Source organism: Crinia signifera, chromosome 1 (assembly GCF_055691185.1).
Source record: "Crinia signifera chromosome 1, ASM5569118v1, whole genome shotgun sequence".
Taxonomy (NCBI): domain Eukaryota; kingdom Metazoa; phylum Chordata; class Amphibia; order Anura; family Myobatrachidae; genus Crinia; species Crinia signifera.
In genome coordinates this window covers 316,205,369-316,221,342 of record NC_139217.1, presented here as the reverse complement: position 1 = coordinate 316,221,342, position 15,974 = coordinate 316,205,369, and the positions used below count along the sequence as shown (strand labels likewise).

The following is a 15,974-nucleotide window of genomic DNA, read 5'->3' as shown; positions in this document are numbered from 1 at the left end:
GATAAATATAAAGAAGGTGGTGATTTATATCTATTTCATACAGTTAAAAAACAAAAATACTTCACTCTGTTAAATGTACTATCATTTGTATATATGTCTAGTGTCCGTGAGTCTCCAAAACACTGTCATCTGCTGGCAGAGAATGAAACTACATATCTTTCTCACACATGCACAAACACAGAAGGTAGCGGACTAGCTTTCAAAGTTAATGCTTCAAGCAGGCTTACTAGTAATATACAGTATATGTAAATAATAGCTTAACTCTTTTTTTTAATATAAATATTCATATGTCTTTATAATATACTCTTTTAGGTTTAAATACCTATTGAATAACATAATTTAATAACAAACCAAATGACCAATTTTGGAAAAAATGTTGTGAAAAATAATAACGACCCAGTACGCACTTGAACTGAGCTGGAATACATACACACATGCAGAGGATTATACACTAACTACAGTTCTGTATAAATAATGAGAATAAAGTATACAGTCTCACAGATACTCAGGGCAACATGAAGGTTACACAACATCCCATTCCGTGAAGTAACCTTCTCCTCCCTATGAATTATTATTGCATGTAGTGTAATACTTGATGTATTTACAAAACAGATGTCCTATTATTATAGGAAAATACATCGAAATCATGACACGTGAGCAATTGGCAAGGGAGAGTGTACATAATAGCAAATTCAGTCCAAAATGTGCTTCAGCTTTTACATTTATTTGACACTTCATGACATAGATTTGCTGTGTGAATTGTCTTTTGTGGTTTGCTCTTTTGGGAAAATACCAATTTATTCACAGATTTAAAAACAAAACAAAGGCCCTTATTCTGGTTGGTGCGGTCGAGCCGCATATGCGGCTCCGACCGCACCAGACGAATCCCCGCCCACCCTACGGATCGCCACGGCCGTCCGTACACGGACGGCTGGCGATCCGCATAAAAATGGTGGAGGCTACGCCTCCACCATGGTGGGAGCTGCCCCCTGCATTCAAAAAGGGATATGGTGAAGAGAGCTAATCTACTAGTTAATCAGCTCCTAACTGTCATTTTTCAAACTCAGCCTGTGACATGGCAGTAAAGGTTTCCATACACTGTGCTGACTTCTCCCCTTGGAGACCTATCAATTCCCCCTTGAGTAGCCTGGGACCTTCCCATGTGGCAGGGAAAACATGCAATATATTGCATGTAGTCCTTTTGCATGCAGTATTTTGCATGAAGTATATTGCATGAGATTCCAGCCAATACCCACATTTACAGTATACCTATATGAGGGCTCAAATAAAAAAAAAAATGTATTTGATAAATAATCCCTTTTTTGCCTGGACTCATAGTAAAACTGATTTGCACAAAGTGGCCAAGTTTTAAAGCTACTTCCTGTATATACTTTGCCGCTGTGCATTTTAAATACTGCTGTTGAATAAATAAAAGTAAATTGAAAAAAATGTTTTGAATCATATACAGGAATGTTGTGCATTGCACAATATTCATGAATATCTACAAAGCAATGTAAGCACATACCTGAGAGAGTATAAGTTGTCCATGAAATCTATTAACAAATGTTCTTAGAAATGAAAAGTAAGAATCATGACCGATGGTATTAGCAAGAAATCGTAGGAGAAAATATCCCTAAAAATAAAAAAAGGAGTAAACAAAATCTTACTTTCAGTGGTAATCAATATAGTGGATAAGTTATACAATATATTGTGCAAACCAGTAAAGTTTCTCATTAATAGGATCCTTTAGCAAGCTATAGCAAGACAGATTCCATTTAAAATGACGTCTACGCATCAAAATTAATGATGTTGTCCAGTATGTAGATTTTAATTATTACAAAAACAGAAAACAACAACATTATGTGAATCTATAAGGATAAATAGCAAACTACAAAATATATCATCAATATATATATATATATATATATATATATATATATATATATATATAGAGAGAGAGAGAGAGAGAGAGAGAGAGAGAGAGAGAGAGGTAGACGGCCTGGCACTCCCTCAGCTGGGATTCAGTACCTGGGTGCCTTCTGGAACAAACAGGTAGTCTCGTAGGAAGGAACAGACAGCGTCACTCCAAGGGTTTTCAACAGCGTGTATTAAAGCAAACCAACGTTTCGGGGTATCATTCACCCCTTTGTCAAGGTTTAAGTGCAATAATAACTTCCTACGAGACTATATATATATATATATATATATATATATATGCAGGATTGGACCGGCACTTGGTACATCCAGACAGCGGGGGGTGCCTTCCACAAATAGATATAATGGCGGTATTCAACCAAGTGAATGAATGAAGACTGGAGGCGGCACTCTCAGTAAAACAGATAACTGTGTATTAAAACATCAAATCACAGTGGAGCAAATTCACAGTGACAAACGTGTCAGCATATTGTGTCGACCGTTTCGGAGCATTCGCTCCTTCTTTAAGACTGCTGGCTGTGCAGTAAAACTCAACAAAGCGTGGGGTGCAGAAAACGCTTTGTCACTGTGAATTTGCTCCACTGTGATTTGATGTTTTAATACACAGTTATCTGTTTTACTGAGAGTGCCGCCTCCAGTCTTCATTCATTTACTTGGTTGAATACCGCCATTATATATATATATATATATATATATATATATATATATAAACACACACACACATATATATATATCCGAAGCCTAGATGACGCGCACTTCCAGATTGCGCAGGACTTGCTGATGCCAGCGTGAGGTGGGAGCCGGCTCTGATGGCGGGTATTTTAGGGGTAAGTTGTCTGTCTTTCACTTGTTGTCTGTAAACCTGATGAAGGGGATCACACCCCGAAAGCTTGTAAGCTAAAATACAGCATACAAAGTCAAAGGTGCAGGTGCACAAATTAAACTCCCAATCTAAAAAAATTTTGCAATAAAATTTTGCATTTTTAGCGAGGTTCTTAGCTTATTTATGGCCATAAGTAACGGCTTGCCCACCGCGTCCAGGTGACCTCATTAGTCGGGCAAGTCCCTAACATTTTTGGGGGTACAAATCTAGGGCACAGGGCACCCCAAAATGGTGCAGCCGAGTGATCCCAGGGCAACACAAGACTGAAAGAAATATATAGTGAAACAAAGTGAGGATAGGTTAGTGAGAGAGGCTGCTAAAGATAGCAGGGGTAAGTAAGTGAGAGGTAAAAAAATTAGAGATAAAGTAGTGAGAGGTAAAGGTGAGAAATGAAATACATTGAAATAAAACACACAATAGGGATGAATGTGAATATGAAAATAAGTGTTAATTTGTGTTGCTCCTGAGGCCAAACAGGCACACCAGTCCAGGGGGGCCCACAACCCAGAAATGCACCCCCCCATCTGATAATCCATTAAACATTTGTGCAGGTCTCACCTTGCTCTGCATGCAGTCTAAGAAATGTCAGGAACCTAATTAAAACCAATATATAGGACAGGTGGGCGTGGGTGCTACCACCAGGCGCAGAAGGGGTCTCTGGCCTTCTAATGTGTATGGAAATACACGGCATTAGATATACAGGGGTGGGGTCCTGGGGTGCACACCAATTGAGAGGTGCGACCCTGCGGAGACCTTTCAGTAGAACTGCATACAAAGTCAAAGGTGCAGGTGCACAAATTAAACTCCCAATCTAAAAAATTTTTGCAATAAAATTTTGCATTTTTAGCGAGGTTCTTCGCTTATTTATGGCCATAAGTAACGGCTTGCCCACCGCGTCCAGGTGACCTCATTAGTCGGGCAAGTCCCTAACATTTTGGGGGGTACAAATCTAGGGCACAGGGCACCCCAAAATGGTGCAGCCGAGTGACCCCAGGGCAACACAAGACTGAAAGAAATATATAGTGAAACAAAGTGAGGATAGGTTAGTGAGAGAGGCTGCTAAAGATAGCAGGGGTAAGTAAGTGAGAGGTAAAAAAATTAGAGATAAAGTAGTGAGAGGTAAAGGTGAGAAATGAAATACATTGAAATAAAACACACAATAGGGATGAAAGTGAATATGAAAATAAGTGTTAATTTGTGTTGCTCCTGAGGCCAAACAGCCACACCAGTCCAGGGGGGCCCACAACCCAGAAATGCACCCCCCCCCCATCTGATAATCCATTAAACATTTGTGCAGGTCTCACCTTGCTCTGCATGCAGTCTAAGAAATGTAAGGAACCTAATTAAAACCAATATATAGGACAGGTGGGCGTGGGTGCTACCACCAGGCGCAGAAGGGGTCTCTGGCCTTCTAATGTGTATGGAAATACACGGCATTAGATATACAGGGGTGGGGTCCTGGGGTGCACACCAATTGAGAGGTGCGACCCTGCGGAGACCTTTCAGTAGAACTGCATACAAAGTCAAAGGTGCAGGTGCACAAATTAAACTCCCAATCTAAAAAATTTTTGCAATAAAATTTTGCATTTTTAGCGAGGTTCTTCGCTTATTTATGGCCATAAGTAACGGCTTGCCCACCGCGTCCAGGTGACCTCATTAGTCGGGCAAGTCCCTAACATTTTGGGGGGTACAAATCTAGGGCACAGGGCACCCCAAAATGGTGCTAAAATACAAAATTGTAAGCTAAAATACAGACCTGCTTATTGTATTTAAAAATTGCCTCTCGAGTGCTGTCATTTTGGATTGCTACACATTACTCATTCGGGCACCGGGGCTACAATACCATTGAGTTACAAGTGAGTGCCGGCTAATTTGGACTGCTATATATATATATATATATATATATATATATATATATATATATATGTAAATAGGAACAAGCGGCACTCGTCAGACTTCAAATTCAGTAATTTATTGTAGTTACCAACATGTTTTGGGAGTAATTGACAACAAGTAGATAGTGCAACCCTTGGCGAAAAACACAAAAAACAATCACACTTACACAATTTTGGTATGTGTATAGGTCACTGTAATCGACAAGCAATCACAGTTTCTGGGTCCCCTTTCAATGAACCTTGGGATTTAAAAGAAAAAGCAGACCATAGTGCAAATAAAGTTTTCACAGTCTGCACAATTTTAATAGTGATTAGATGCACTCACAAACAAGTGTATTTCATAGGCACATCAACGGTCTTTAATCTTCATAAAAAATCCATAGGGTTCCTGGGAGGCTTAAAAGAACAATTTCTAGTGCAACATTGTTTTTTAAAAAAAAGTACAAAGAATTTATTGGACAAACTCACATATTCGCAGAGATAAAATCGCATGTAACCCACAGCTGGGTATCAAGGTCCTCCAAAGGATGGATGTGTAACATCAGGTTTTTTCCCTCTTATCCAGTCCCAAGGGGTCCGTTCGGCAGTAGTGGTATGCTTAAGCGCGCTTTCAGGCACAATAGCCCTTCATCAGAAGCCTCCCAGGAACCCTATGGATTTTTTTATGAAGATTAAAGACCGTTGATGTGCCTATGAAATACACTTGTTTGTGAGTGCATCTAATCACTATTAAAATTGTGCAGACTGTGAAAACTTTATTTGCACTATGGTCTGCTTTTTCTTTTAAATCCCAAGGTTCATTGAAAGGGACCCAGAAACTGTGATTGCTTGTCGATTACAGTGACCTATACACATACCAAAATTGTGTAAGTGTGATTGTTTTTGTGTTTTTCGCCAAGGGTTGCACTATCTACTTGTTGTCAATTGTTTCCACGAACCTTTTTGGTGAAGGGTTCATTCTTGTGCTTACCCAGGCTGAGAAACACAGGGTGCGCTAGAAATCAACATAATTTATTCCACTATATGTTTTGGGAGTAACCTCCTGTCTTCAGGGATAAAACAAGTAAACAAACAAACGTGCTTTATTACACCACTAGCTCCACCTCCACCAATCAGTGTCCAAGCAGTCTGGAAGTCCACCCCCCTCACATGTTCGCAATATCTGCTCTCAGGGAGTTTTGGCTGACCACCAGTCTGCTTTGTTAAAAACATATATACATTTAAGAAATTGTTTTTCAATACAATTGAAAACCACATAAGCCATAACTTAAAAAATACTAATACCGTAGTAATAATTGTCAAAAATTGTATAATAAAATCCATACATCAGCATAACAGTTTGCAGAAATATCTCAATCAAAGGTAAATATGCGATTTAGAGGAAGCAGTGCATACCCAGTTTTTCATTAAGGCCTTTTGGGGCCATAGCATCTAATTTTAAAATCCATTTTGTTTCGCACCTTAGTAACCTTTGTCCCCGATTACCTCCTCTCTTGGAAAAAGGAATATGGTCAATTATTTTGGAATGCAAGCTGGCCACTGAGTGACCAGCCTGCATAAAGTGACGTGGTACAGGCATGTCACCCCTGCCAGCCAACAGCGCCGCTCTAATAGTAGTGCGGTGGTTGGCCATCCGCTCCCTAAAGGTGGTTTCCGTCTTGCCTACATAAATATATCCACACGGACAATATATAATGTAGACAATAAATTTAGAGGTGCAATTGAGTACATGCCTAATGTAATACTTTTTCCCGCTGTATGGGTGCACAAAGTGGTTGCCCGTCAACAGCGAGCTGCAAGTTGTGCAACCCACACAGCGGTAACAACCTGGGGCCTTCGATAGAAAGTGGGATGGTGCCACTAGTTTAACTAGATCGGTTATGTCCAATTTTACCAACCTATCGCGTATATTTGGATTACAGTGATAGCTACTATCTACAACTACAGGGCGTAGCGATGGGGTCATCAGTGGCCCCTTACTACGCAAATGCGTTCTTGTGGGCACTTGAAACTAAATTATTTGCCTCTCTTAATAACAGTAACCATATGCTTTTAGTGGTCCGCTTCATTGATGACCTGTTATTCATTTGGTCAGGTGAAGAAGAGATGTTGTTGGATACACTAAATGCCCACAATAGAACAAATCACCCTGTCAATTTTACCTTTATCACCAGCCACACTGAAGTTAGTTTTTTGGATGTTTCCATACAGTGCAGACATGGTAAGATTGTGACTGGTCTGCACATTAAGGAAACTGACCGTAATACAATTCTCCTTCACAGCAGTTGTCATCCTTTGCCTTTGCGCAAAGGGTTACCATTTTCTCAAAAACCATGGGGGGACACTGATATATTCACCCATCCAGAGGGATATACAGGGATGACAGTCGACGAGCCCGTTTCGGCTACTCCAGCCTTCATCCTGAACTGACTCATACAAATAAGCAAATCAGCCCAGTATATAGCTGCCCTTCTGTCATCCAAATCACCACCACCTGTGACAATTGACCAATCAACCAATCGGCAGAATGCTGCACTCAGACACTAAAGCACCCAGAACTCCCAATGTGGGCAATGTACAGTGTGTTGTATTCCACAACACGGGCAACCTACGCGATAATGTCATCACATCACTACGCTGTCGTCCCCCTTGCTGGGTCTGGTCGGGTTTCTAAGCGTTGCCACAGTGACGGTATGTTTATCACGTTGCTGAGTCCGGCACAGCAGCGCATCTCTATACACAAGTAAAGCGTCCTGTTCCCAAGGTGATCTATCTATTCACATTAACATTACTGCAGTTAAAAAATAACCGCTAAATTTAATTGTTTACGCTATTTATGATCACCATTAAGAGATTATCAGCGCTATTTATGATTAGGAGATTATCAGCAACTCAATAACAGCTGCTCATATTTATGGGCCACAGTGCATCCTGCTGTGTTGGTCGATCAGTCAATTCTTATAGCAAAACAATTACACAATATATACAACCGACTGACAAAAACACACAATTGGCTTATTCCAGTTTCCATCCGCAACCTCTTAAAAGAGGACTGCCATTTTCGCAACTGGTGCAAGTGGTGCAAGTGGCCCGGATTACTTCTGACAGGAGCGAACTTCAAAGCGGCTGATAATCTCCTAATCATAAATAGCGCTAATAATAGATAGATCACCTTGAGAACAGAACGCTTTACTTGTGTATAGAGATGTGCTGCTGCGCCGGACGCAGCAACGCGATAAACATACAGTCACCGCGGCAACGCTTAGACGCCCATCCAGACCCAGCAAGGGGGACGGCAGCGTGGTAACACGATGACGTTATCGCATAGTTTGCCCGTGATGTCACAGCACATCTGTAATAAAGGCACAGTGTTTCAAACATAATGATATGTTGTACGGTTTTAGAGTTTGAGGTCACCACCTTAACGAGGCTGCATGAGCAGGAAATATATTTGACCTGCTACATTTAAACCTCCATCTGAGGACTTGTCCACAAGCTTAATTGCTGAGCCGGATCCACAAAAAACACCGCCGGTGACAGTAAGTCTCCGAGTCTTTATTTAAGGCTTAAAGTAACTGGTAGACTGCATACATGCACAAAGTCACACATCAGATGCTAGGATGTTTAATAAAAATATATTCCCTAAATTCTACATTTTGGTCATAGTAATGGGCCCCATACATCAGCAATCACAATTTATGGATTTCCAGATACAGGGCCAGATAAATGGATTTTACAATCTATCTGACTTTGCCCACACATTAGTGATTTATTTCAGTGATCGGCAGATTTTTCCATCTAAAGATTGCATCTTCATATCTGGAAATTGCCCAATCGATTGCTGTTCATAATGTAAATAGATGAAGAAGACGAATTGGGAACGCCCACACATATAAAAAAGATCTGCAGATAATACCAGATTATTAAACATGTTTAAAAACCTGATTAAGCAATCGATTGGCGATTTTGATTGGGATTGCCAAAAGGGGGAGCCCACACATCTAAAATTAATTGTGGCAATCATCTCCATATCTGAAAATTGTCACAATTAATTGCTGATGTATGGGGCCCTTTAGTCTCACAGAAAATCTGCAAAAGCCAGCTGGTCAGATGCACATATGTTATAGACGACATGTTTGGTGTACAAAAATGGTGTTGTGACAACAGCCTGACTGTGTATATCAAATCAGCAATATGGAATTATGCAAAATAATGAGCATGAGGATTAACAGTGCAGCTAATGCTAAAACAACAGTGACACAGTACACAAGATGAAAACTACAATGCCCTCGTAATGATACTAATAGAGAATTCAAACCACGTGGCTTAATGGTAACCAATATGTAAAATATTATAGTCTCAAAACAAAGGTTACCATGGGTAAGTATATCTACCCATGGTGGGGACAATTGTAATCTGCTACTTTGCCTTGAGACTACATAGATTCACAAACTGGGTACTATTACCACACATGGTCTGAATAACAGTTTAATAGTATCCAATGTCGGGTAATTTGCATGGCAGCGAGAATGAGGGTAGGACTGTGCCCGGCAAAAATTACCCCGCATTTAAATGCTGGGTAAAAGTTGGTTTGTTTAGGCTTATCAGTCTGTACAGTGGCGTTAGTAGATATTTGTAGGCCCTATAGTGAAAGTTTGTAATACCCCTTTTACACCCAAATCCCGGATCCAACCCAGTATTTGGAACACGGTTCCAAGTCAGGTCGGATCCGGGATTTGCACCATTTACCCACAGTGTAAACGGGGGGTGGCGCTTGGAGATTACATGATCACCAAGCGCCGAGACCGCCGATCACCCTGCCGGGCCCGCCGATAGTCGCGCTGGGGGCAAGCCCAGCACCAAGGTAAGCTGATGAGCTGTCCCCAGCCCCCGTCCACGAGGTGAATGGTTGCCGCACTGCAGGATGCTGTGGTGAATGGATTCCCCCCACTGCTATAAATGGGAGCCGGGTTTATGTTATGTTATGGTAATTGCATATTATGATGTTCTTGTATAAATATTTAGTATTTACATTTAACTATTTACATGTTTTTGATGTTATTTATTGTAAAGGTGCCCTTACACAGTACAAAAAGCATACAATGTGCTACAGCACTGTACTTTTTGTACTAGATCCGATGCAATCTAGCACTAAAAGCACGGGCAGCACATACTTTATGTGCTGTGCGATGGGATGTGCACAGGAGTGCACATCTCATCACACTGCCCTATCTCACTGTGTATTGGCACCTTAAAGGCCCATACACACTGGGTGACTTTGAGCTGAAAGTCGCTCAAAACAGCAGGTTTGAGGGTACTTACGTATTAGCCGCCCTGCTAATATGTGGGGACTTACTGCGTACGGCGGGGCTTGACTTACTGCGTGCAGGCAACCTCTGCGGGATGAAGGACAGGCAGCGGGGCGGGCGGCGGGGCTTCAGCGGTGGCCGTGCGGAGGGGGGAGATACAGGCCGCGGTTCTGAGATGCGTCCTGGGGCGGCAGCAATGGACGTCATTCAGCGTAGTCACCGCTGAGGGAACATCACATGGTTTCCCTGCTACCCCAGCAGCACTACACTAATTGCGTACATTGCTGCCTCGGGGAGGACTGTCATGGCGGCCGCGAGTGCGGGGAGCCGAGTGCTGGAGGCGCCGGGGACATCGTTGAGGGGTAAGTATGATGCACTACACACACACACACACACACACTACACACACACACAACACCCACTAACACAATAATATCCCTACTATCCACGTCATACCCCCATTATGCACGTGGGTGTGGAGTCAATGTTATAAAGTGTGGCGAGCGCCCGAAGTATGGTGATCATAGCAAGCCCCGCGAGGGGATGCATATCCGCGGCTCACGTGGATAATGGGGGTATGACGATGACATGGATAGTGGGTATATGATCTATTATGTATTAGCACAGCTCCACTTACGTAAATTACGTAGTTTACATAAATTACGTCATTTGCATAAATTACATAGTTTACGTAGCCAGCATAGTGGTGTATTGGTATTCTCAATACACCACTACGCAAACTACATAATGGGCGCCCTGCTAATATATAAGTACCGGTTTGAGCAGCTTTCAGCTCAAAGCCGCCCAGTGTGTATTGCCCGGCGTTGAGCAGTGAGCGCTGCTGCGCGCTCCCGCAACATCGCCGGGAAAGCCGCTCATCTGCTGGTTATACCAGCAGATGAGCGGCTTTCAGGACGGCTTTGCATAGCGCTCCGCTATGCAACGTCGTCCTCCCACCCTCCGTCGGCGCCGGGCAGGGGGAAAGCGGCTCAGTGTGTATGCACTGAGCCGCTTTCCCCGCAGCGATGAATGTGATCATCGCTGTCCATACACGCTGGGCATCGTAACCCAGTGTGTATGGACCATAAGATTTACATACTGTAAAGATGTACAGATTTTGACATACTGTATGACTCCAATTAACCTTTCATCACGGTTTAAAGGACTCTGTTTGTAACACTACAAAGCTTGATAAAGGATCCTATTAATCCGGAATGATGCTAGTTTGAACAATAAACACATTTCATTTATTGCATATGTTTCCATTTTCCTTTCTGCATATTCTACATAATCCAATAATTATGGTTATATTTAATAAAACTATTTACCTTTAAATAGTGCACCTGCATGAAAGTTTTGTCTGCATTCAGGCCATGTCGGACAATGGATGCTCCAGAGTCACTCACTTCTCCTGTGCTTTCTCCCTGAGGCCTAAGAGTTTAAGAAAGAGGTAACATGATTTCCAAGAAAGTATAAAACATAAGTGGTCACATATTGAAAAAATTTATTGTCATCTTTTATGTTTTATTTTTATTCATATTAACTCAAAGAATATGTGCATTTTCTGACATAAAGAAAAAGACTCAGAAGCAGGTGCATGGTGACCTGACTGCTGAAGGTAGATGTCCAGGAAAACGCTACAAATCATACTAGTAAACTGTAAAAGTAATAAGCAAACCTGGTAGCCGCATAACAATGTTAAGAGTTAGAATTGTTGAGTGGATACTTGCCCGATTTGTCTGGGTCAATGTTTTCCAATTTTTTAAAGATTAGATTTATAAAATGCAAAAACATAGGGGGTTATTCTAGTCCATTCTTTCTGACAAAATCCTTCTTAGATGGACAAAACCATGTGCACTGCGGGTGGGGCAGATGTAACTTGTGCAGAGAGAATTAGATTTGGGTGGGGTTTTTCTTCAAAGTGAGATCTATATTGAAGTGTAAAATCATGCAGTCAGTATTTTTCCTGCACAGAAACTGCCCCCCTGCAGTGCGCATGGTTTTGTCCATCTAAGAAGGATTTTGTCAGAAAGAGTGAACCAAAATAACCCCCAAAAAGATTTACCAGTAGTTATCACAATCCACATATCAGATGCGGATGGGATCTGATAAATTTAGTCAAATCCACATTGCGATATTTGAATGCATTGAAAACATTTATAGAATAGCACATGCAGAGACTGAGCATGCAAAAAGCTCTGTGAATCTCTCCCTTGCACTTCTCAGGGTATTACTTGCAAATAAATGTGACTGCGCATGCTCTGCCGGCTACAATACCCACTCCCCGCTAACCTAAAGCTTGGATCCAAAAAATTTTTTTTAAATGTTTTTATTAAAGCATTATAAACATATTCAGGAAATATACATTTTTTTAAATATAAGTTGGATATCAAGAACATGGTAACACATTGTACAAGTATATAATTACGTTAAGTATATCAGTAATCTGAAATAAAGAAAGATATAATCCTTCTCCGTCTCTTTATTATGTGGATACATATAGTAGCATAAATAAAACGTATAGTTCGATCTTTATCACGACATATTGATGGCATAACAATGTATATTATATTGGTGTACATTTCCATTCAAATATAAAAACCAAATTAACATATATGGACTCGCATCAACGAAACATAAAAGAAAGAGAAAAAAAAGTGCTCTCCCCCCCCCCCCCCCCTGATTATTCAGTGACTATGGGATGGTCCTCTGCTATAGTTAGCTTGGATCAAAAAATGTATTTTATTATTTTCTATTTTATATATATATATATATATATATATATATATATATATATATATAATTTTTATTGAAATATAAACAGTTGTCATTGCGTCAATAAAGATCACGTTACAGGTACAGGTAACATAGGCTACATACATATAAGGGCAAGCATGGGCCACAATAACAGAGTGCAAACAGTAAGCTACAGAAAGTGTGGAATGATATTACAGGCAAAAAATGCAAATACATTTAAAAAAGGTGCTTTTAGGGTAAATTGCAGCCATTTTAAAGTAAAACAAATAAATAAAATGAAACGAAACGAAAGGGGCCAAACTTTGAAAAAATTGTTTTTTTTGCAGGAGGCCAGGAATGCCGCATCGGCTGATATTCTATCAAATGAATTCGGCCAATTTTTTGTATTTATTTACAGCAAGCTCATCCAAATTTGGGTGTATAAATTAGTACACCTTAGATAGAACTCAGCTGTATTTGGCTATGAGTTCTATGGTGGTTAGCTCATTAACGAACATCCGTACTGCTGAATTTGTGTGGGAATTCAGCACAAAATACACCTTATTTTCCATCCATATTTTGATGAAGCCTGCACAGATCAGTCAGAAAAATGTATAATAAATAAATAAATGGGAGGAGGTCACCCCCTCCCCCAAAAGGATGTGGGGGTTCTCCTGTATATTTTGAAATCAGCACCAGGATCTTGGGCAGGTCCTGGTTACAAAAATACAGGGGACAAAAACAATAGGGGTCCCCTGTATTTTTATAACCAGCACTGAACTCTAACAGCCAGCTGTGTAATGCCACAGCCAGAGGGGACTTTTTACATACGTTTCCCCAACCAAAGCATAAACACTTTGGCTGGGGTGTCCTGGCCGTGTACCTGGAGGAGTGGGGACCCCCCAATAAAGGGGTTCCCCCCCTTAAGGGCACCTGGCTAATGACATTAAAGTGTTAAAAATAAAGTTAAAATAAGGTATTGGGTTTTGTGGTAGAACTATAAGCGTAGCAAGCCTCTCGTTCTTACACGGGATCGGACGTGTCGCCGATCTTAGTAAATTTCAGTCTTTTGCAGGACATTTCTCTGAAATCTCCTGCATTATGCTAGTAGTATATAGCAACAATTCATAAAATTATGCGGATACTGCAGTTTCTACATAACTTTATTTTAAAACCTTGATAAATAGGCCCTTTAGTTTGGTTGACTTTAAACCCTGTGAATGTTCCACAAATGTAAAGTAAGTTATGCAGTGCGGCCATATGACATTGTAGGTGTTATTAAATAAATGTAAGATGTCTAAGTATAATGCACAATGCAAGTACTGATCAGTTTTGTCACCTTAAAATCAGTCATTATTGCTAAAAATCCAAGCACAGTTCTGATTGTTAAGTGAAATAACAACATGGGCAATAGACTTTGCCTTGTCCTATTCCGTATCCCAATACATACGACAAGCCATGCAAATTTGATACTTTTGGTATATATACATTGCATTGATAAAATTTACAAATCAGCCAAGGATGTTCGGAGGTATGGTAATATTATATGAAAATGATAACATCATTTGAATTAGCTGGTTACAATATTTCACTAAACAAAATACTTTTTAAAGTATGAATGAATGCATGAATGAATGAATGCATTATATATGCCCTTGCTTAGTAGTACATGAGTAGGTTTATTCTTTATATTTTGTACAGACGTAGCACCGCTCATCCAGCACGGGGCTGGCCAGACCACCCCCACTGGCAAGCAGACGCTACATCTGACTGGGATGCGCGAGCGTCTTACATGCACGCTCGTCCCAGTTTCCCATTGGAGGAGGGACGGGAACCCTGCCCGTCTCCGTTTCAGGGGGACGGGCAGGGTTAGGTGGGGTAGCAGGGAGCGGCTTGGGAACCGGCAACGAAGCGGCGGGATCCGGGGGGGGGGGCTCCAGTTGAAGGGGATGCGCATGAGTCTCTTGCACGCGCATCCCCTGCAAAGAGTACAAGCGCTACATTTGTAGGTGAAATATGCAACAAGGTTTCCTGCAGCCTATGGGTGTGCAGACAATGAGACAAGCAATGGTTAGGGCTATTTTAGGCAGCAGAATTTTTCTGCTGCCAAAATATAGTGAATTCTCATTTGGCCTAGGGTTGCCATGATTCAAAAAAGTTTGGGAACCTCTGCAATAGGATATTTTCTCCCAGTGATCATTCTTCATTTGTATTATTTACTTGACTTTCTTGAGTTATATTTTTACATTTTCTTTTTATTATTTGTGTTCTTAATTTTTTTCATGAATAACAAATTGTTATATGGTTTTATTTACAAGCACCAGTACTATAAATTTGAAGCTCATCCACTACATTCACTTATGACTAAAGGTACATACACATGGTGAGACTTTTTCTATGTACGATTTTGACTGTACAATTTCCCTTGAACTCCCCAGGGCCCATACAATTTTGACTATATTTAATTTTGACTATGGCCGATTTCGACAATACTAGAACAATTGCTTTGTGTGTATGCACGCTAAGTGATGCTGTTTATTTTTTCTAGAATAAGATCACAGCCTTTGCTGACAAATTACTTCTGTAAATAACTTTTCCATAGACATCTTTGCCTTTTATCTTGAATAAAATTCACCATTATGATGACATATCAGCTTGGTGTTCAATGTGGACATATCTACAGCCATGAATCTAAATTCTTCCCATCAGTCACTTCATGGGGACACTCAATTGCTTGGGTTCTCGATTATTTGGTTATTGCTCTTCAAGAAAATCAAGAAAATCTTTATGGGTTGAATATAACTTGAATTAATCAGTACATTTTTATGGAACTGAGAGGTTAGAATCATTGAATGTTGTTGTACTGTATTTGGGATAAGTGAACTGCATAAAGATTGACTTTTCTAGAGAATTTTTATTTAAAAAAGCTAATTAATCCCCTATTAAAATCTAAAGGAAGGGTTAGGGTTATTTAAGAATTCATTTTGCAAATATCCTTAAATAAATTCCTGCAGCCTTTCTATGTTGAATGACTTCAAAATAAAGATATGTATGTGAATAGGTCTTTGAAAAAAAAAAAAGGTTTTGCTATTCATGGCTCTTAAATACTTTTTACATCTCTGTGACCAAGAAATTTTATCTGAAATTAGAAATCATCTACCATATGGCGCATCCTCAATAACACAAATTTTGATCTCCATTTTCTACAGAACTGAG

General features: G+C 40.4%; 1 protein-coding gene across 1 annotated transcript in view; it reads right to left on the bottom strand.

Annotated features, from left to right (window-relative positions):
* AOPEP (aminopeptidase O (putative)) overlaps nucleotides 1-15,974 on the bottom strand; it is a 384,109-nt gene that overhangs the window by 192,367 nt on the left and 175,768 nt on the right. The window contains exons 8-9 of the mRNA XM_083186692.1: nucleotides 11,351-11,453; nucleotides 1,526-1,633 (exon numbers count right to left, since the gene is read on the bottom strand). Of these exons, the coding sequence (XP_083042818.1) occupies nucleotides 1,526-1,633; nucleotides 11,351-11,453 (211 nt within the window). The remainder of the gene's footprint in view (nucleotides 1-1,525; nucleotides 1,634-11,350; nucleotides 11,454-15,974) is intronic.